Genomic DNA, 23,680 nt, shown 5'->3' with positions numbered 1-23,680 from the left:
AGCAGACATTTCAGAATGTATAATGATGGAATTGTTAAAATTTTCAATGCTTTAAAAAGGGGCCTACAATGTGTTTGAGGTGGGCTCTGGGTCATTATCCGAATAGCACGTTCTTATAATTTGAAAATCTCATTTAGACGACAATTTGTTTTTCCCCAGAATACTATCCCATAGGTTGCAATGGACTGAAAATAGCCAAAATATACTAATTTGGTACAGTCATTTCTACAAACTCTTGAAATTATTCTAAGTACAAAACATGCTGAATTTAGTTTTAGTGCTAAGCTCACCACATGGTCCTTCCAGTTAATCTTCGCCCGCATCTCGTGGTCGTGCGGTTGCGTTCTCGCTTCCCACGCCCGGGTTCCCGGGTTCGATTCCCGGCGGGGTCAGGGATTTTCTCTGCCTCGTGATGGCTGGGTGTTGTGTGCTGTCCTTAGGTTAGTTAGGTTTAAGTAGTTCTAAGTTCTAGGGGACTGATGACCATAGCTGTTAAGTCCCATAGTGCTCAGAGCCATTTGAGTTAATCTTCTCATCAATGTGTATACCCAGGAATTTTGCACACTGTACTCTTTCAAGTAGTTTGCCCTCCATGGTGGGATTTAGGTCGTCATGTTCCCTTATTTTTCCATATTGCACATAATTAATTTTTTTTGCATTCAGTGTTAGCTTGTTTGCACTAAACCATTTTTGTATATCTTGTAGGACATGGTCCACAGTACTGTTCAATGACTGCTTCATATCACTAACTATTAAACTAATACCATCAGCAAATAACATGATTCTAGCTTTTCTCTCTGACACCTGAATATCATTAATGTAAATGAGGAACAGCAAGGGGGCAAATACACTTCCTTATTTTTTAAATCTGTATCAAAATTACCTTTATCATTATTTTTAATCAGTTAACTGATTTAAATGTAATGTTTTCATTCCATTCCTTTGTCATGTAATTTTAATCATAATATCAATGTCTTCATTTGCTCTCATTTTTCTTTTTGTCATTCTGTCTCCAATTGAAATCTTTGTTCATCTGCTTTTAATGAATTTTACTTATTACTTTCAATTTAATTTCTTTTGTTTTAAAGCCCTGTTTTTTCGTCCACATTATTGCGTTCATTGTATCTATTTTTCATTTTGCTTGAATTTCTTTTTACTTATAAACCCATCTTTCATTTCAATTTTCATCTGCAGTATTTTGTCCATAGTGCAATAGGTATTTAGGGTATGTTTTAAATGTTTGTTTGACGTTACTGTGCAAAAAAATGCACGTATGGAACAAAAATAATTATTCCCACCGTTGCACAAATATAAATAGATTATTTCGTCTTTTGTTGTTATCTGATAGATCGGAATTTTGGAATAATTGAATATTATAATAGATAAGTATAATTAAATTCATGTTCACAAAAATTCCGATTGGGAAAAAGAATGATATAAAAAATTAAACAAATGAAAAAGCTTATGCGGTGATCAAAATGATATGACAAAGGAATAGAAGTAAATAAATTACATTTAAACCAATTAATTGAATAAAAATAATAATCGAGGTAATTTCGATATAGATATAAAAATAAAAAAAACCTTGCTGCACTTCATGAGATTTGAGCCCACAACCTCCTGCATGCGAAGCTATTTAGCTATCCATTACACCACGCAACCAGCATTAATAATGTGCCTTTTTTAGCGCTGTTGAATATAACATAAAACTCGGTTTTTTTCTTCCGTCGATTACTCGCAAATCGAGGCCGACCAGGGTGAATGGCTCCAGTGTCTGTTTTCTGGGACCGTAACGTACGTCACTGCATAGATACACTATGTGATCAAAAGTATCCGGACACCTGGCTGAAAATGACTTACACGTTCATGGCACCCTCCATCGGTAATGCTGGAATTCAACATGGTGTTGGCTTACCCTTAGCCTTGATGAGAGCGTCCACTGTCGCAAGCATACGTCATGTGCTGGAAGGTTTCTTGTGGAATGGTAGCCCATTCTTCACGGAGTGCTGCACTGAGGAGAGGTATCGCTGTCGGTCGGTGAGGCCTGTCACGAAGTCAGCATTCCAAAACATCCCAAAGGTGTTCTATAGGATTCAGATAAGGACTCTGTGCAGGCCAGTTCTTTACAGGGATGTAACCACTCCGCCACAGGCCGTGCATTATGAACAGGTACTCGATCGTGTTGAAAGATGCAGTCGCCATCCCCAAATTGCTCTTCAACAGTGGGAAGCAAGAAGGTGCTTAAAACGTCGGTGTATGCCTGTGCCATGCAAAACAAGAAGGGGTGCAAACCCCCTCCATGAAAAACACGTCCACACCATACAACACCGCCTGCGAATTTAGCTGTTGGCACTACACACGCTGGAAGAAGACGTTCACCGGGCATTCGCCATACCCACACACTGCCAACATATTGCCAAATTGTGTACCGTGATTGTCACTTCACAATGTTTTTCCACTATTTAATCGTCCAATGTTTACGCTCCTTACACCAAGCGAAGCGTCGTGTGGTATTTACCAGCATGATGTGTGACTCATAAGCAGCCGCTCGACCATGAAATCCGAGTTTTCTCACCTCCCGCCTAACTGTCATAGTACTTTCAGTGGATCCTGATGCAGTTTGTAATTCCTGTATGATGGTCTAAATAGATGTCTGCCTATTACACATTACGACCCTCTTCAACTGTCTGCGGTTTCTGTCAGTCAACACACGAGGTCGGCCTGTAAGCTTTTGTGCTGTATGTGTCCCTTCACGTTAACACTTCAGTATCACATGGGAAACAGTGGACCTAGGGATGTTTAGGACTGTGGAAATGCGTACAGAATATGGCACAAGTGACACCCAATCACCTGACCTCGTTCGAAGTCCGTGAGTTCCGCGGAGCACCTCGTTCTGCTTTCTCACGATATCTGATGTCTGTTGATTGTTGAGGGCACTGATATGGAGTACCTGGCAGTAGGTGGCAGCATAATGCACCTAATACGAAAAACGTACGTTTTTGGGGATGACCGGATACTTTTGATCACATAGCGTAGTTTCAAAAAGTCGGCGGCTCCTCTCTCCTTGTGAGACTTGAATCCTTGTTCGACCGGCTACAAGGCGTCTGTGGACTCACACAGGAGAGGAGCGGGTTTCGAATCCGTGTCCATATTAAAGTATTTCGTGATTTCCATAAATTTATTAATTTGAATACCCCTTGAAAAGAACGAGGTCGATTTTCTTTCCTAATTTAGTTTCTTTCTGAACTTGTGGACCATCTCTCACCACCGCGTAGTCAACAGCATTTCGTGTATAGGCGGCACAATTGTGGTTTGAGGGGGAATTCTTGGTGATCGTTTAGGGTGAGTGCTCTCGGTTTATCTTTCCTTTCACCTGTTTTTCCAGTTACGCATAATGACAGGATTGGTTCAAATGGCTCTGAGCACTATGCGACTTAACTTCTGAGGTCGTCAGTCGCATAGAACTTAGAACTAATTAAACCTAACTAACCTAAGGACATCACACACATCCATGCCTGAGGCAGGATTCGAACCTGCGACCGTAGCGGTCACTCGGCTCCAGACAGTAGCGCCCAGAACCGCACGGCCACTCCGGCCGGCATAATGACAGGACTGTACATGAGTGTTTAACGATGATGTTGGTATTGCAGTGGTGTGTGAAAATAACGTGTGGCACTTTACACACAGAGAATAATTTTAAAAATTCGATAACACAATTTTCATGTGAGATATGGATCATATTATCGAATCATCATGAAACCACTGTGATGCTGCAATGGTAATAGCGTGTCTTAGATATTTTCACCGCCCGCTTAGGCAAATATTAGGGTTCTTACATGTTTTCTGCTCAAGCATCTAGTCCACTTGTTAACGAGAAGTGCATTGTGATTCTTGGAGTCTCAGTGCTGTAGTAGAAAGAGTAGCAAATTTACTTGGATAGACCTGTACACTTCTGGTTCATAAGATGTTCCCGTGTTTTTTCGTATGTTATGTTACATGATGCCACCATGCGTATACACATCAGAGTCACCTGTGTGCGCCGGCACTTTCTGTTTGTGTGGTAGGTGCACTGGTGGCCCTATTGTACCTGATCTGCTGCGTTTAAAGACCTCTCATTTAAACGGAGTTGTGTTTGAATAATAAATGCACTTATGTAGGGCATCATTAACAGGGGACAAGAGGTGGCACTTACCTCTCCTGAAATCTGAGCACAGGATCTTTATTCATTACACAATTCTCACGAATTTATAGCGATGATTGTCTGCGACTCCAGTACAGTCAGGGCCGGTTCAAGAACATTTCTCCGCACAAACGACTTTTAATTTGGCGCCGCCTCTTCTTTCCCTCGTACATTTTTGAGTCTTTTCAGTTTTCACTATTATTGGTGATATACGCCGTATACATTTCTTGCAACTGTGTGTTCCTGGCGCCCCTCTCTGCTTGGCGCCCGAAGCGACCACTACTAATTGTGACCCTTCCCTCGTAGAAATCTGTCATCTCACATAGTCCACATGCAATTTTGCCGATTCCTTGGTGCGACGGCGGTTTCGTCCCTCTCTTCTGCAGTCAAAATGGTTGTGAATCATTATAGAACCGTGCCAAAGCAATGTGATCAATCTTTTCTCAGTCACTCCCTCGACCAGGAATTCCACAGCTGCAGCAAGGAACCGGTCGAACATCCTGGCGCGAAGATTCCTAGCACAAAGTACTGAGGGGAAATTATAAGTTATTTGACATACAGTAAGTTTTAAGCATCCGATTACCATATTTTATCTCCTTTAGATATTCAACTTCACCCCATAATTTGAAATTCGGAATATGTAGTAACCTCACTAGATACATACTATACAGTTCTTAATGCAATAAAAACGCCACCACTGGCGCCAGTCTATGCTTACAATATAAATTCCAATCCTAACTAAGGATTTCGCTGCTTTTCACTTCCGGTTTCACCCAACTTTCTGTTCTTAAAACTATTTGAGCATTATTACCTTTAATAAGCGATTCTAATGAAATCCGACCTACAAGACCAAAACTTCTCTTTTGAGAGGAAAATGTGCGATCTGTTTTCGATTAGGTCAGGCTTTTCATCGTTGGGCATAGGTGGGGCTCCTCTAATACGAAAAAACGACGTTTACACATCATATGTAATCTCCTACCCGAGTAGCCACTTCCTTTTTGTAGAAAATGGCCGGCCATGGCATGCCAAACTTCACATAGGCAGTGTGTGCCGGCCGCGGGCGAGCTTTGCTCGGTCCTTCTCTGAAGCGCCCGGAACAGCGCGACATTTCATTTAGGCTTTCGGTGCGGCATTTTTCGATCTGTAAAACTCTCTTCAAGTTCAACAGGATCGTGGTGTCAGCGCTGTTTACCCTTCGTTACTTCTACGTGGTATGGAGGACGTTCACAGGTCCAGTGCGTGTTTGCACAGAAAAGGCAGCTAGCGATTTATCGTCAAAAGCCCTTAAAAATGAATGTGAATGACAGGAGAGACGGATGAGAATTGTCAACATACATTATGTAGTCTAATAAGCGAAGGGTACTGCAAATTTGCTTGGAAATGACATTATAATATCATGCAGAAAAAATTTAAAGATTTAGTTGGCAATGAAAGAGCCAAAATTTACATGATCGACAGACGAGATTCGTTGTTCTCTACATCAAGAAGCAGTTTGTGCTAAATTTGCAGGCAAGGAGTACATGAAGAAAATGGTGGTACAAATACAAAATTTCTCAGGTAGTATGCATCATTCCGCTGTCATTTTCTACAGTTTATTACTGCTAAGTACGCCTGGTGAGGTCAATGGGCATGCCTGGAACCATTTTTCGATTTAAAACACTGTATTGTTGAATCTATGAGGGGAAAAAGGAGTGCAGGAACTAAAATTAGAAAATCTGGAATGGATTGTCAAAGGCACCGAGGTTGATGCCGTGGTTCTTGGCTTCAGTAAGACATTTGTCACAGTTCTACAGTGTCATCTAGTGAACAAAATACGAGCTTGCCGGGTGTCGGTCCACATTTGTGACTGGCTTCGAGACTTCCTTGCAGACAGAACTCAAGAGGACTTTCTTAACGAACACGTCATTCCTAACGGAACACCCCCCGCGTGCCTGGGGTTTAGAATAGGACTGAGGTATTCCTGCCTGTCGTAAGAGGCGACTAAAAGGAGTCTCACACCTTTTGGCCTTTATGTTGTGGTCCCCTGTAGGGTTTTACCTCTATTTTTCAAAATTTTGAAGATGAGCGAGCCAATTGGGGAAGGGCGCCTTTACATGGTGCATTGTGTCCATCGTGCATTGAGATCTTTAGCCCACTTTCTCGTCGTGGAATTGCAGTTCTGCTCATCCTCCCATCTCTTGAGCGAGGCCACCTTCCTGGGTGCGATTTCCTCCACCCACTATGCAGTATCGTTTTCTGCACCGACGATGACCATAGAATTCTTTGCACCTCATACCCAGCACAGCAGCCAATCCATTGTAGTGGGGCCGCCATGTACCCTGTTGGTTGTAGCCCCCTGACTACACAGGGATCGCTCTGCTGATGCCTGCGCCATTAACTTCCCACGTATGCCAAGCGGTAGATGCCCGCCACCATGGGGCATTGGGACTCGCGGCAATGGCCATCCTGCTAGGTGGCCTTTGCTGTGGCTGGGTGGTGCCCGTGGGGAGGGCCTCTGGTCGGAGTGGGTGTCATCAGGGCGGATGACGCGCGATGAAGCGTACCACGTCATCACTTGCTGGCGATAAACGCCAGCAGTGTTCCAAGTCTCAGTACAATGCAAGGAAGTACGATCCTATGGGACAGTTGTAGCCCCAATAGTTTCACGAGTTCCAGTTGGTTCTCAGAGCCAGAAGACTACACCTGCTCCCTTGATGGTTGGGGGCACCTCCCTCCATGTTGGCTGTTGCTCCTGCACCACTTACATCGGGAGCACTGTCTCCCCCCCCCCCCCCCCCCCACCCCTCCCAACTATCAGGGACACCAGTCCCCACTTCTCAGCTAGAGAAGCGTAAGGTTTATTTGTCTCCTTTCGCTAGGAAGGGGTCCCTGGGGTCACGCCGTTCCCAGGTTTCTGATAGTGGGAAAGATAACGCTGCCAGTGGCTGAAGTGCCCAAAAGCAGCTGGTCGTAGGGCTTCACGATCATTCTCAGTGCCGGGGACTGAATCAGTGAAGCCCTCCCAGCCAGAGAAACCCAAGGATAAGCGAGAGAAATTCAGAAAGAAGACCCCCAAGACCAAGGGAATTGCAGTGGCACCCACACCAGTTACTCGGCTAGCTGTAAACAGAACCTGGATCCATCCGAAAAGAATGACCTTTTGCCATTCGTGCACCCAGGTTCATAGTTGAGTACACCATCGCAGGCGCTCCTGTCTGTGATGCAGCGTCAAGGGTAACTGCAGCCATGGTCTACGAGCTGATAGTCCATGCTGCTGCAAACGTCGTCGAACTGTTCGTGCAGATGGTTGTTGCAAACATCCTATCTGTTGACTCAGGGATTGAGACGTGGCTGCACAATTCGTTACAGCCATGCGGGTAAGATGCCTGTCATCTCAACTTCGTGGTTAACGCACATTCGAAGCGTGTATTCGTCATCGTCATACTGGCATATCACCCGGCGCGATGGTATGGGGTGCCATTGGTTACACGTCTCGGTCACCTCTTGTTCGCATTGACGGCACTTTGAACAGTAGACATTATGTTTCAGATGTGTTACGACCCGTGGCTCTACCCTTCATTCGATCCCTGCGAAACCCTACATTTCAGCAGGATAATGCACGACCGCATGTTGCAGGTCCTGTACGGGCCTTTCTGGATACAGAAAATGTTTGACTGCTGCCCTAGTTACTCGGCCATTGATTTGTCAATTCGCAGCCCGGGACTACTCCCATCTATCCACTGGAGAGCACATGACGACCTATGTGGTAGTGACCACTTCCCCGTCTTCCTGTCACTCCCCTGGCGTCATGCCCATGGGCTTTAAACAAGGCAGACTGGGTAGCCTTCACCTCTGCTTTCACTGTTGAATCTCCCCCACATGGTGTCTTTGAGCAGGTTACTACAATGATAATTTCTGCGGCGGAAAGCGTGATCGCTCGTCCTCTAGGGTGCCCCCAGTGAAAGACAGTCCCTTGGTGGTCGCCGAAAGTCGAAGGTAATTAAATAGCGTCGACGAGCTCTAGGTCGATATAAGCGGCACCCTTCTTTAGAGCACCTAACAGCCTTTAAGCGGCTCTGTGCCCGCGTTTGCCTGTTTATAAAACAATGGAAACAGGAGTGTCGGGGGAGATACATCTCGACCATTGGGTGCTATACATCACCTTCCCAAGTCTGGACGAAGATCAGATGTCTTTTTGGGTACCAGACCCCAACAGGTGTCCCTGGGTTTAACATCAATGGCATGCACTCTACCGATGCAAACATGATTGCCAAATTGCCAAGCACTTTGCTGAGCACTATGCTCGAGCCTCTGCATCAGAGAACTACCCCCACCCCCTACCCCCCCTCCCAGCCTTTCGCACCCTCAAACGGCGGATCGAAAGGAAAGTCCTCTTGTTCACTACACACCACAGTGAACCCTATAACACCCCATTTACAGAGTGGGAGGGGCTCCTCAGCTCCTTTGCACATTGCCCCAACACAGCTCCTGTGCCGGATCGGATCTACAATCAGATGATCAAACATCTTTCGCCTGACTACAGCCGATATCTCCCTTGTAATCTTCAACCAACTCTGGTGCGATGGCATGTTTCCATCGCAATGGCAGGATAGCACCATCATTCTGGTGCTGAAACCCGCTAAAAATCCACTTGATGTGGATAGCTACCGACTCTATCAGCCTCACCAACATTCTCTGTAAGCTGCTGGAACATATGTTGTGTCAGTGGTTGGGTTTTGTCCTGGAGTCACGTGGCCTACTGGCTCCATATCATGGTGGCTTTCGCCAGAGTCACTCTACCACTGAATGTATCCCTTGAGTCTGCCATCCGAACAGCCTTTTCCAGATGCCAACACCTGGTTGCTGTCTTTTTTGACTTACGTAAAGCATACAACACTACCTGGCTACATCATATCCTTGCCACATTGTATGAGTGGGGTCTCAGGGGCCTGCTCCTGATTTTTATCCAAAACTTCCTGTCGCTCCATACTTTCCATGTCCATGTTGGTGCCTCCCATAGGCCCCTTCCACCCCCCACCCCCCCCTGCCCCCCTCATATTCGGAAGAATGGCATTCTGCAGACCTCTGTATTTCTGTTGGCATCGTACCGTTCATCTGGACCCTGAACTTTATCTTAATGACGATCCACTCACTGTAATGGAGACATATCAATTGTTAGGACTGGTTTTCAATGCCCGATTAACTTGGCTACCTCACCTTCGCCAGCTTAAGTGGGTGTGCTGGCAGCACCTCAATGCTCTCCGCTGCCTGAGCCACACCAACTGGGGTGCAGATCGCTCTAGGCTGCTGCAGCTCTACAGAGCCCTTGTTCAATCCCGCCTTGACTGTGGAAGACTGGTTTACGGTTCGGCGGCACCCTCGGCATTGCGTTTACTTGATCCAGTGCACCACTGTGGCGTTCGCCTAGCGACGGGAGCTTTTAGAACAAGTCCGGTGACCAGGGTCCTTGTGGAGGCTGGAGTCCCTCCATTGAAGGTTAGGTGTGCATAACTTCTTGCCAGTTATGTTACACACATTCGTAGTTCTCCTGAGCATCCGAATTACCGTCTCCTTTTAGCACCTGCGGCAGTTCATCTCCCGCATCGGCAGCCCAGGTCAGGGCTCACGATTCTCTCCGAACTGGAGTTCTTCCCTTTACCACCTCTATTTGAGGTCCATTCACGTACACCTCCATGGTGTACACCTTGGCCGAAGCTTCATCTCGACCTTTTGCATGGGTCTAAGGACTCTGTTAACCCTGCCGCTCTCTGGTGTCACTTCCTCTTGATTCTTGATGTGTTTCGGGGTTCTGAAGTTGTTTACACTGATGGCTCAATGGCTGATGGTAATGTTCGCTTCGCCTCTGTCCACAGAGGCCATGTTGAATAGCATTCCTTGCCTGCTGGCTGCAGTGTATTCACTGCAGAGCTTGTGGCCATATTTCATGCACTTCAGTACATCCGTTCCTGTTCTGGTGAGTCATTTCTTCTCTGTTCTGACTCCCTGAGCAGCTTACAAGCTATTGACCAGTGCTACCCTCACCATCCTTTGGTAGTGAACATCCAGAAGTCCATCTCTGTGCTGGAATGGTCCAGTCGTTCAGTGGTGTTTGTGTGGACCCCAGGACACATTGGAATCCCAGGCAACGAACTTACTGACAGGCTGGCCAAACAGGCTATGCAGAAACCACTGCTGGAGTTGGACGTCTCTGAAACTGACCTGCATTCTGTCTTACACCACAAGGTTTTTCGGCTTTGGGAGACAGAGTGACATAACAGTATGCGCATCAAATTGCATGTCATTAAGGAGACTACGAATGTGCAGAAGTCTTCCCTGGGGGCTTCTCGCAGGGAATCAGTTGTCCTTTGTCGGCTTCGCATTGGCCATACATGGTTACCTCCTCCGTTGCAAGGATCTGCCTCAGTGTCTCTGTGGCTCCCAAATGACAGTCGTCCACCTCTTGCTGGACTGCTCACTTTTAGCCACTCTGCAGTGGACTTTTAACTTTCCCAGCACACTGCCTTTGGTGTTGAGTGACAATGCCTCAACGGCAGCTTTAGTCTTATGTTTTCTTTGTGAGGGTGGGTTTTATCATTTGATCTGAGTTTTAGCTCATGTCCCTTCTCTCTCTGTGTCCTCGAACCTAGGGCTTTTAGGGTGTAGGTTTTAATGTGTTGCAGAGTGGCTGGCTTCTCCTTTTTTATTCTCATGGTCAGCCAGCCATGGTAATCTGCTTTCTTGTTTTTAGTCTCTTCTCCCTGTTTCTTGTGTCTCTCTGTAGTTTTTTTGTCCTGTTTTGTCCATTGTAGTGTTCGTTGTCCTTCTGTCACTCTTCTGGTTCTTCCCTTCTCCTGTTATTGTGCTGTATGTCTTCTTTGTTTTCTTCTTTCCCTTGGGTAATTGTTCTACTGGGAACAAGGGACCGATGACCTCGCAGTTTGGTCCCTTTCTTCTCTTTTAAACCAACCAACCTAATGGAACATGTAAACACTCCAAAATTCATAGGAGTAACCATCCAGAGCTTCATAAAGTGAATGACCATATAAAACAAATTGCAGGAAAAGTGAATGACCTACTGAGATTCTTAGGAAGAATCTTGAGGAAATTTAATATATCCACAAAAGGGGTGACATACAAAACATTTCCTTGTGCAATTATTGACTATTGTTCAACAGTCTTGGGCCCTTACCAAGAAAAAACAACAGAAGGGGGACAGGATCCAGTGAAAAGTGTCGTGTTTCATCATGGGATCCTTTAGTCAGTGTGAGAGCACTGCAGAGATACTCAACAAACTCCATTGGCAGACACTAAAAGAGAGGCATTGCGCATCACAGAAAGGTTTACTTCTGAAATCCTGGGAGCGCACGTCTGAAGAGTTGGGAGCATATTACTTCCTCCTACATTCATCTCACAAAATGACCATGACAAGAAAATCTGAGAAATTAATGCAGAGGCTTACCGACAGTCAGTCTTCTCGCACACCTTCATGAGTGGAACAGGGAAGGGGGCATCAGTTAGTCATACCAAAAGTACCCTCTGCCACACACCATCAGGTGGTTTGCAGAGTATTGATGTATATATGTTAGTGACTGAGCATGCTCTCTCTTTATTTTTGATGGATAAAAGCACATACATGTCATCCATTTTATGCCATGTTAATGGTACACATACTTCCAGATATTCAATCGAGTTGTTGTCACCACTTTACACTTAATATTTCATTGGTTTTCACCTTTTTCTGCAGTGGTTGATCTACCTTTTTCTGCTGCTTGTTTTACTCCTTTCTCTTGTAATCATAGTGATAAACCCAGCACTCACCAATGGTGATTTGGTGACCAAAGAAGTCTCTGAATTCACCTAACAGAGATGTAACATTTCCGCTGCTACAACAGTTTAGTGGACTTTTTTGAATGAGGGTAGCAGTTGCAGTACGTAGGAGGCAACAACCTTTTGTCATATTCAAAATTACCCTTACCAATTTCCACTTTTTGATTGTGTTAACGTCATTCTTCAAGGATCAGGGTCTCAGCTTCCCATGTCATTCCCTATTCTTCACAGAGATATGATTTTCCACTTCGTGTTTCGTCATTCACACTTGTTTGACCACAACGGACACTGTCGTGTTACATAACTACTGTGTCGTTTGATGGTGCACGTCTCTGTGCAGCTTTACCTACTCATCATAGATTGTTTTTGCATTATTCCCCTTCAGATGCAGAAAATGAATTATCGCACTCTACTACACTTTATTAGTTGGCTGCGCAATTATGCTTTGGCACTCCATAGTGCTATGTTACTGTAATGTGGTGTGGGGATTCTGATGTGTGCAAGACCACTATATGTAACTCCAAACAAGCGAAAACCTAGTTACATAACTTTATCTTTAGAGCTGATGATTACAACTTTTATGACTAACACTCATGTTATGCAGCTTCAGCTGATATTATTCTATAAAAAATGACCTTCGTTCCATATATTCAGGCTACTAAGGGCCAGTTCTCTGTAGTAGTTTGGGTCACATTTTCAGTGCTCACTTTCTTCTGGATGCAGCCAGTGTTAGCTAGTGGAAACACTAGATGTAGTAGTAATTGCATTAGCTTAAATGGGCTGCATTGTGTTCCATGGTGTAATTTTTGTCATATTATAAAATACAAGGGTTGGAACTTTGATAGTGGCAACTATTTACTTACAACTTGTACAAAATAGAGATATGTTTCAAAGTTATGCTATTCTTCAGAGTAGTCACCAGCATTGCCTATAACTTATTGTCAGTGATGTGGAAATCGTAGGATACCCTTTGCTGCACCAGTTGTGTTGATAGTGCATGTGAGGCTGTGTATTGTTCAACAAATCACTGTAACACTGAAGCGAATGCCATGAAGTGGTCCCGCCTATTAGGAATCAAGTTGAAGCGACAATGACTCAAGTCTGGGGAGAACAGCACTCCATAGCCCCGATGATCAAACAAACCGTAACAACTTATTGCATATGCGCCTGAGCTTTGTCCTGCAAAATGATGGGCGGGGACATGCAGGAAGTGTTGCCTCTTCTTTCTTTAAGCTGGACACAGGGGTTCAAAAATGAACAGCTTAGAGAAAGTGGTAATGACAATTCCTGCAGCACCTGCACATCATTTTTCAGGACAGTGCTCAGATGCATATGGAGTCAGATGTGACAGGTTTGTTTGATCGACAGGGCTGCGAAGTGCTGTACTCCCCAGACTTAAGCCATTGTGGCTTCAACTTGATTTCTAATGTGTAGGAAACACATCATGACGTTCGCTATAGAACTATTGCAGATATTTGCGGGGAAATAGACTGCTCCACTCTTAAGTATCAACACAGCTGACACTACTAGCGGTACCGAACAACATCCACACAACTGGCAATAGGTTGTTCACAATGCAGGTGACATCAGTAAAACTTTGAAACAAGTTTATTTTGTGTAAGTGTAAATAAATAGTTGCCACTATTAATGTAATAACAGTGGTGAGTGAGGCCGTCACCAATGATCCACTATGGTGTTTGTGAACTGTGCCATTGGCTCCAAATAGATAAAAAAACTTCTGTTATTTCCACTTTCATAGAAAAACTAAATACATGTAATCACTGATTGTGTCAGCTCAGTGCTACATCATTCTGCACCACTCCACTGACTACAGCAATCTATTTATGGGCCAAGGAACACTTCAGACCCTGGCAGCCAGCATAATTAAACATCTGTTCATTGAATGAAATTTTCACTCTGCAGCGGAGTGTGCACCGATATGAAACTTCCTGGTAGATTAAAACTGTGTGCCAGACCAAGAGTCGAACTCGGGACCTTTGCCTTTCGCGGGCAAGTGCTCTACCAACTGAGCTACCCAAGCACGACTCACGCCCCGTCCTCACAGCTTTACTTCTGCCAGTATCTCGTCCCCTACCTTCCAAACTGGAAACATCATCTTTGCTTTGTCTTACTTTGTAATGCTAATTATTGCTATTCTGATGAGATGAAGCGCCATCTGTCAGACATTTTTTGAAATTTTGTATTTTTTTGGTTCTAATAAAACTCCATGTTATTCCAAGCACGTGTTTCAATTTGTACCTCTCTATCTACATTGTTCCGTGATTTATTTAGTTTTCAAATTTATACTGACTTTTTGATCACCCGGTACTTAGAGAGAACCCATGTTGTGAACCAACAAGTACATCCCTGACACACACACACACACACACACACACACACACACACACACACACACACAATTGATATAAAACTGATAATTCCAATTGTATTCCAGGAGAAGTTAAAGACAAAAGAGGCAGGTTCAGCGGCAAGTAAGGGTCCAGCAACAGGTGATGTGGAAAGACGAAAGCTCGAAGATGAGCTGCGTGAGGCTCGAGAAGCTGCTATTGCTGCAAGAGTGCAAATGGATGCATTGAGGGTAAGAAACATCTCACAGAGACTGTAGAAGTCATATTCTTCTTGTTTTTCAACCTGTCCTCACTTATATTTTCTGTGTTGATGGTACTCAAAGTAAGGGAAAAATTTGAAATAAGTAACGAAAATTCAAGGTACATTACTTTGGGTAATGTTGGTCTGACAATCTCACTATAGAGAAGTGCAAAATAGTATACATAACTGTAGAATTCGTCATTACACCAACATGATAACTGCTACTTCTAGTACAACCACACCTCTACAACCATTCACTCCTGCAAGACTACTGTCCTACCTTCCTCACTGACATTCCAGCTCTTTTAGAATTTGTGGTCATCTATTTCTTACTTGTTGTGACAGATATAACGTGACTGTTTGTTGGTCACATGTGATAATCAAGTTTAAACTGATTGTAATCATATTATTTTGCATGTTATAGGCTAATTTTCTAATCCAGAAAAGCAAGTAAATCGCTATGAGAGGAGCGGGAAGGAGTTTGGGGGAGGGGGGGGCGGGGGGGCATAGGCATAGGCATAGGCATACACATCAATGAATAAAAGTGGATAAACACAGCTTTACAGTTCCAGAAGTTTCTTTGTCAAATGGAAGAGGTAAGAGAGTTACATGAAACAAGTCTATCAGGGATTTAGTAGACTGTGTTATCACGAGAACTCTAGATCAAGGCATGATGAGAAAGAAATGATGTCCAAATGTGCAGCTATGTCTCCTGTAGATGAGTAGGCCCATTTCCTTCTATATTTTGTTTCATTTGCTAGCCAGAGAAATTGGTCAATTCAAAAGGCAATGATGTGGCATGCTTCGTTTGCAATTATTTGTATCAGCTGCCACTTCTTAACCAAAAGTATTCCCATCAAAGTAACATATTCTAGACAGCTACTCAGAAACAATATATTAGAAGCTTCACAAGAGTGTGCCTCCCCCCCCCCCCCCCCCCCCCCCCCCACACACACACACACACACACACACACACACACACACAGATGATTTATAATTGCATGCTAATTGTGACAATATGTTTCAGATTTTTCTCTGTAAGATACGTTACATACTTTAGTAAAACCTTTATTTAATTTACATCAAATTAACATTTGCTGTTCATGAACTAGTGATCATTTTATTCTCACATTTCACATATGACAATAAAAATAGAAAACTAGTGTAAGTTGTGTATTACTTGGAAGCAAAATGAAGAGGTGACTAGTCTGATAGCCCCGTCGTGTTTATCCCCAAGAAGCAGAGAGGGAAGGCATAATAGTAACAGACTACATTGCAGTATTCTTACAAATGATACAATGTCACGCACTACACAGCTATGTTCCAGTGCAATGCATACATCAACAAACATTGATTGTGGCTTTTGTGTGGTGATATTCCTCACACGCTATCATTATGACAGCATTTATTTGCAGTGTAATGTGTGTGAACTGACGTTTCATCTGAATAAACCACTACTTGCTTTAATTCTTCTACTTCTTTAACTAATTTAGTGTGCCTTTTTTCTTAACTGAGTCATTTGATTCGGACAGGATGACTAATTTTGTCTGGTACGTTTTAAAAGCAAATCTCAGAGTTCCCTCTCCTTCTCTGAAATCCAGTTCTGATGTGACAAAAGCTTGTGCTTCTTGCAAAGTTTGTATATCTCTGTAGTGCTCATAATACTGCAGTAATTGCTACATAGTGACACATTTAACCATTGTTAGCGGTATATTTATTATATTTACTTTTCTCCTCCTCCTCCTCCTGCTCCTACTTTTGTAATTTGTACATCACCAACTTACTCAACTTTAACATTTTACTTCTGCATCCCATCACCTATTCTGCCAGCACTGTCACACCTTTCTCCTCCTCACTGCTACAAGTTTAAAGATATTGATAACAAGCCATTGTGGTTGCCCATGAAGTCATTTTCAGTGGTCTGCACTTGCACTGAGAGATAACAATGCACAGTACTTTGAACTGGAACATAGCTGTTCATAGTGATTGGACCAAAATAGTTCCCTCTGTGACTGGGTTTACAATTTGATGTGTCGAGTAATACGTCATTACATTAATTTGCACTTAATTTTTTGGGACATTTTCTGTTGAATGTACTCAAATATAAAACACAGGCTGTAAGCCCAGAGCAACAGTATTTGTTACTGACATGGTATAAAAGAATGACATTTTCACTCTGCAGCAGTGTGTGCACTGATACGAAACTTCCTGACAGGTTAAAACTGTGTACCGGACCAAGACTTGAACTTGGGACCTTTGCCTCTTGTGAGCAAGGCCTCTGGTGGCTGAGCTACCCAGGCACGACTTGCAAAATGTCCTGACTGTTTTACTTCCTCCAGTAAAGTAGGTCACGAGTCGTGCTTTGGTAGCTCGGCCAGTAGAACATTTGCCCACAAAAGGCAAAGGTCCAGTACACAGTTTTAATTGGCCAGGAAGTTTCAAGTTACTAGGGTTTTTTATTTTGTCATTAAGTTGAATCAGTATAATCACCAATTTTTGTTCTGGATGGCACAGGCAGGGAAGAGGGACCTAGAGGGCACAGTCCGTGACCTCAGGGCATCACTGGCTGAGACAAAGTCTGAATTGGAGAGGCAGCGGCGACGTGCAACCTATGGCACGGGAGGCGGAGCTGCTGCTGGTGGCAAGCCACTGCGGTCCCCCAAGTCCCCCACCACTGCCACCAGGACTGTCAGGCAAAATGCACAGGTGCGATTGCCGAGCTGCATCCACAGTTTTGTAGAAAACTGCTGATAGTGAAATAAAGTGTATCGTTTGAATCATGTACTAGCTACCGTTTTTCTCTGTGATAAATAGGTGAGGTGGTGCTGCCTCGGCACATCAGGTAGGCAAAGGGTTTTTCTGTTGCTCATCATCAGTAGCTGTATACGGCAGCAATGTTTACTGTCATGTCATACAGTCGACCACATAAAACTAAATGAAAAATGTACCTGCCAGTATAAAAGTAGACTTCAGCTCAAAAGGCAGAGATAAGATGAAAGATTTCCAAGCTTATGAAATTTTTGAATTACCTTAGGCTAGGGGGAAAGACACAGAAATTCTTTCTAAAAATATACCTACTTGATGGGATCTGTCAGCACTTTTGAGGGAGAGGGAGGTGTTGGATGGATCACAGTTTATGGATTTTTATCAAAGGAAAATTCTATTGAGAAAACTAATAAATGTGAGACAGGTGTGAGTGGCCTGCTTTTTCTTTTTGAGCTTCACCACACTATCCCTCTCTCCTCCCCAAGGGAACTACTGACCATTGTGAAAGTCAGGATAACCTCATCGTTTTTATTTTCACATGTCTATTAGCACTTACCCTCTTGAAGGTAAGTAGTGACCAGTTTGTTCATTTATTTATTCATTCACATGGTGGCAGAACAACAGCTATTTACAAAGTAAAACACAAAAATACAGTGTGTAGGCTGTCATTAGTGATCTAGGTCCAGCAACTGCAGCCTGTTAATTGCCAACAGTGTGGCATATGGACTCAATGTTTCTGCTGAGAGTGTTTCCTGAGGTGGTGTTCTGTCTTGTGTTTGTGAGCTCTGAAGTTCTAGGCGGTGAAGTTGTCGAGCCCCAGTTTATACGTTAAGCCATTGCATCAAGATGAAGACCGCCCTGAGTCAGTTGAATTACATCCCCTTCAGAAATTGTAAAAGGGATGCTCTGTGGTGTAGCACAGCCGATCCATCGATGCAGCAGCTCCGTGGTCAGGTACTCACAAACTTCACGATGAAAATGGGGTGGAGCCCCATCCTGCTGAAAGATGAACTGAGAGTCCAATTGCATTTGAGTCATCAGCCATTGCTGCAACATGTCCAAGTAGGAATATCTAGTGACTGTGCTCTCGGCAAAGAAGAATGGCCCGTACAGTTTTCAACGTGACAAGGCACAAAAACATTTACCTTTGGGGAATTGCGCTCAAATTCAATGCATTCATGTGGATGCTTTGTACCCCAGATTTAACAATCATGCTTGTTCACTTTCCCATTAGTGTGAAAAGTGGTTTCGTCACTAAAAATTAAGCGATCACCAATGCCATCCCCATCCTCATTCAATTGTTGCAACTGCAAACAAAACTCAAAACACTTGTCTTTGTTGTCGTCATTGAGCTTGTGCACTAGCTCCAGTTTGAATGGTTTCAAAGACAACTTCTGCCGCAGGACTTTCCACACTGTCATTGGAGCCATTTCAAGTTCATGGGATGCACAATGCACCGATTTCTTTAGACTCCTTATGAATGGCTCTCGTACGCGCTCCACATTCACTTCTCTTTGCTGGGCACAAGCAACCCACCGTAACTAATTTGTTGTGCCAGTGGTAAATGGCCTTCCTTGTTGGTGGCTTCTTACCATACTTGGTTCTAAACACCCGTTGAATAGCTGTAGTATACTTGTTTTTATCGAACTCCCAACACACAGAAAGCTCGCTCCGCATGTGAACTCGCCATGTTTGTGACTAGCGCCGACTATCGGCAAATTACCAAACTACACTGTGGCAGTATACATGAAAAAAAAAGAAAAAAACTTATAGGGTCTCTCTTCAAAATGACATATGTATGATATCTGTACAATGTTTGGTTCTTATGCAATTTGCATTCGGGAGGACGACGGTTCAATCCTGCGTCCGGCCATCCTGGTTTAGGTTTTCCGTGATTTCCCTAAATCGCTCCAGGCAAATGCCGGGATGGTTCCTTTCAAAGGGCACGGCCGACTTCCTTCCCCATCCTTCCCTAATCCGATGAGACCGATGACCTCGCTGTCTGGTCTCCTTCTCCGAAACAACCAACCAACCATCTTGTGCCATAAAAAACTGAAAGTGTTACCGGACTTCATTTACACCCTGCATATTGGGGCACACTACAACCCTGTCTCACTCCCGTCTCAATCACTGCTTTGTTTTCATGCTCTTTGACTCTTGTAACTGCCATCTGATTTCTTATACGTTGTAGATAACCTTTTTCAGAATTGTTTGTGCTAGTCATCTGCAGTAACTTATATTTTTCTACTTATAGAGTAAGCAACCATTCATCACATAAGATAGAAATTTTATCTAAGTCATCCTATAGTCACACGATGACGACTACACTTCCTCATACACTGCAGCTCATTAACAAAAAGTTCCAGATTGTTGCTCACTTTATCCATTTGATCATTTATGTACAAACAGAACATGAGCAGTCCTGTCACACTTTCCTGGGCACCCCTGATGATATCTTTGCGATGAACACTCGCCTTCCAGGACAACGTAGTGGGTTCTGTTACTTCAGAATTCTTCGAACCACTCATGTATCTGGAAACCTAAACTATATACTTAGACCGTTAGTGGTCTGCAGTTGGGCACTGGGTAACATGCTTTCTGGAAACCTAGGAATAAGGAATCTGCTTGCTCTTTTCTCACACAGTATCTTGTGAACTACATATGAAGGGCAACAGGCAGAGTTTTGTAAGAGCGATTCTTTCTAAATACATACTGTGATGTGTGGACAGAAACTTTTCTGTCTCAATGAAATTTTTATATTTGAACTTAGATGTTGTTGTTATTGTCTTCAGTCCTGAGACTGGTTTGATTCAGCTCTCCATGCTACTCTATCCTGTGCAAGCTTCTTCATCTCCCAGTACCTACTGCAGCCTACATCCTTCTGAATCTGCTTGGTGTATTCATCTCTTGATCTCCCTCTACAATTTTTACCCTCCACACTGCCCTCCAATACTAAATTGGTGATCCCTTGATGCCTCAGAACATGTCCTACCAACCGATCCCTTCCTCTAGTCAAGTTGTGCCACAAACTTCTCTTCTCCCCAATCCTATTCAACACCTCCTCATTGGTTATGTGATCTACCCATCTAATCTTCAACATTCTTATGTAGCACCACATTTCGAAAGCTTCTATTCTCTTCTTATCTAAACTATTTATCGTCCATGTTTCACTTCCATACAGGGCTACACTCCATACAAATACTTTCAGAAACGACTTCCTGACACTTCAATCTATACTCAATGTTAACAAATTTCTCTTCTTCAGAAATGCTTTCCTTCCCATTGCCAGTCTACATTTTATATCCCCTCTACTTCGACCATCATCAGTTATTTTGCTCCCCAAATAGCAAAACTCCTTTAATACTTTAAGTGTCTCATTTCCTAATCTAATACCCTCAACATCATCCGACTTAATTCGACTACATTCCATTATCCTCGTTTTGCTTTTGTTGATTTTCATCTTATATCCTCCCTTCAAGACACTGTCCATTCCGTTCAACTGCTCTTCCAAGCCCTTTGCTGTCTCTGACAGAATTACAATGTCATTGGCGAAACTTGAAAAGTTTTTATTTCTTCTCCATGGATTTTAATACCTACTCCGAACTTTTATTTTGTTTCCTTCACTGCATGCTCAATATACAGATTGAATAACATCGGGGAGAGGCTGCAACCCTGTCTCACTCCCTTCCCAACCACTGCTTCCCTTTCATGCCCCTCAACTCTTATAACTGCCATTTGGTTTCTATACAAATTGTAAATAGCCTTTCGCTCCCTATATTTTACTCCTGCCACCTTCAAAATTGGAAAGAGAATATTCCAGTCAACATTGTCAAAAGCTTTCTCTAAGTCTACAAATGCTAGAAACGTAAGTTTGCCTTTCCTTAATCTAGCTTCTAAGATAAGCCGTACGGTCAGTATTGCCTCACATGTTCCAATATTTCTACGGAATCCAAACTGATCTTCCCCAAGGTCGGCTTCTACTAGTTTTTCCATTTGTCTGTAAAGAATTCGCATTAGTATTTTGCAGCCATGACTTATTAAACTAATAGTTCGGTAATTTTCACATCTGTCAAAACCTGCTTTCTTTGGGATTGGAATTATTATATTCTTCTTGAAGTCTGAGGGTATTTCGCCTGTCTCGTACATCTTGCTCACCAGATGGTAGAGTTTTGTCAGGACTGGCTCTTCCAAGGCCGTCAGTAGTTCTAATGGAATGTTGTCTACTCCCGGGGCCTTGTTTCGACTCAGGTCTTTCAGTGCTCTGTCAAACTCTTCATGCAGTATCATATCTCCCATTTCATCTTCATCTACATCCTCTTCCATTTCCATAATATTGTCCTCAAGTACACCGCCCTTGTACAGACCCTCTATATACTCCTTCCACCTTTCTGCTTTCCCTTCTTTGCTTAGAACTGGGTTTCCATCTGAGCTCTTGATATTCGTACAAGTGGCTCTGTTTTCTCCAAAGGTCTCTTTAATTTTTCTGTAGGCAATATCTATCTTACCCCTAGTGAGATAAGCCTCTACATCCTTACATTTGTCCTCTAGCCATCCCTGCTTAGCAATTTTGCACTTCCTGTTGATCTCATTTTTGAGACGTTTGTATTCCCTTTTGCGTGCTTCATTTACTGCGTTTTTATATTTCCTCCTTTCATCAGTTAAATTCAATATTTCTTCTGTTACTCAAGGATTCCTATTAGCCCTCGTCTTTTTACCTACTTGATCCTCTGCTGCCTTCACTACTTCATCCCACAGAACTACCCATTCTTCTTCTACTGAATTTCTTTCCCCCATTCCTGTGAATTGTTCCCTTATGCTCTCCCTGAAACTCTGTACCACCTCTGGTTCTTTCAGTTTATCCAGGTCCCATCTCCTTAAATTCCCACCTTTATGCAGTTTCTTCAGCTTTAATCTACAGTTCATAACCAATAGATTGTGGTCAGAGTCCACATCTGCCCCTGGAAATGTCTTACAATTTAAAACCTGGTTCCTAAATCTCTGTCTTACCATTATCTGATACCTTTTAGTGTCTCCAGGATTCTTCCATGTATACAACCTTCTTTTATGATTCTTGAACCAAGTGTTAGCTATGATTAAGTTATGCTCTGTGCAAAATTCTACCAGACAGCTTCCTCTTTAATTTCTCTCCCCCAATCCATATTCACCCAGTATGTTTCCTTCTCTCCCTTTTCCTACACTCGAATTCCAGTCACCCATGACTATTAAATTTTCGTCTCCCTTCACTACCTGAATAATTTCTTTTATCTCATCATACATTTCATCAATTTCTTCATCATCTGCAGAGCTAGTTGGCATATAAACTTGTACTACTGTATTAGGCATGGGCTTCGTGTCTATCATGGCCACAGTAATGCGTTCACTATCGCTGTTGGTAGTAACTTACCCGCACTTTATTTTTTCATTCATTATTAAACCTACTCCAGCATTACCCCTATTGGATTTTGTATTTATAACCCTGTATTCACCTGACCAAAAGTCTTGTTTCTCCTGCCACCGAACTTCACTAATTCCCACTATATCTAACTTCAACCTATCCATTTCTCTTTTTAAATTTTCTAACCTACCTGCCCGATGAAGGGATCTGACGTTCCATGCTCTGATCCGTAGAATGCCAGTTTTCTTTCTCCTGATAACGACGTCCTCTTGAGTAGTCCCCGCCCGGAGATCCGAATGGGGGACTATTTTACCTCCGGAATATTTTACCCAAGAGGACGCCATCATCCTTTAACCATACAGTAAAGCCGCATTCCCTCAGGAAAAATTAGGAAGTGTTATAGGCCCTCTATTGTTCCTGATCTATATTAACGACATAGTAATGTCTGGCTCTCCCCAAGGAAGTATTATAGGCCATGAACTGTTTCTAATATGTATAAAGTATTTAGGAGACAATCTGAGCAGCTGTCTTAGATTGTTTGCAGATGATGCTGCCATTTATCCAGCAAAGTCATCAAATGATCAAAACTAATTTCAAAATGGTTTAGACATGAAGTCTATGTGGGCCAAAAAGTGGCAACCGACCCTAAATTATGAAAAATGTGAGTTTATCCACATGAGTAGTTAAAGCAATCTCTTAACTTTCAGTTACATGATAAATCACACAAATCTGAAGGCTGTCAGTTCAACTAAATACCTAGGAAATAAAATTATGAGCAACTTAAATTGGAACAGTCACTTAGATAATGTGAGAAAGGCAAACCAAAGACTGTGATTTAGTAGAATACTTAGATGATGCAACAGGTCTAGTAATGAGATTGCCTACACTATGCTTTTCCACCCTCTTCTGGAGTATTGTTGTGC

General features: G+C 43.1%; 1 protein-coding gene across 1 annotated transcript in view; it reads left to right on the top strand.

The window, feature by feature from the left end:
- The window catches only part of LOC126458177 (centrosomal protein of 162 kDa-like), a 168,488-nt gene that overhangs the window by 93,891 nt on the left and 50,917 nt on the right, over positions 1–23,680 (top strand). Inside the window, exons 4-5 of the mRNA XM_050095047.1 lie at positions 14,442–14,585; positions 17,111–17,302. Of these exons, the coding sequence (XP_049951004.1) occupies positions 14,442–14,585; positions 17,111–17,302 (336 nt within the window). The remainder of the gene's footprint in view (positions 1–14,441; positions 14,586–17,110; positions 17,303–23,680) is intronic.

This window comes from Schistocerca serialis, chromosome 2 (genome assembly GCF_023864345.2).
Source record: "Schistocerca serialis cubense isolate TAMUIC-IGC-003099 chromosome 2, iqSchSeri2.2, whole genome shotgun sequence".
Classification (NCBI taxonomy): domain Eukaryota; kingdom Metazoa; phylum Arthropoda; class Insecta; order Orthoptera; family Acrididae; genus Schistocerca; species Schistocerca serialis.
The sequence above is the reverse complement of the archived record's forward strand: the minus strand, read 5'-3'. Positions and strand labels throughout refer to the sequence as shown.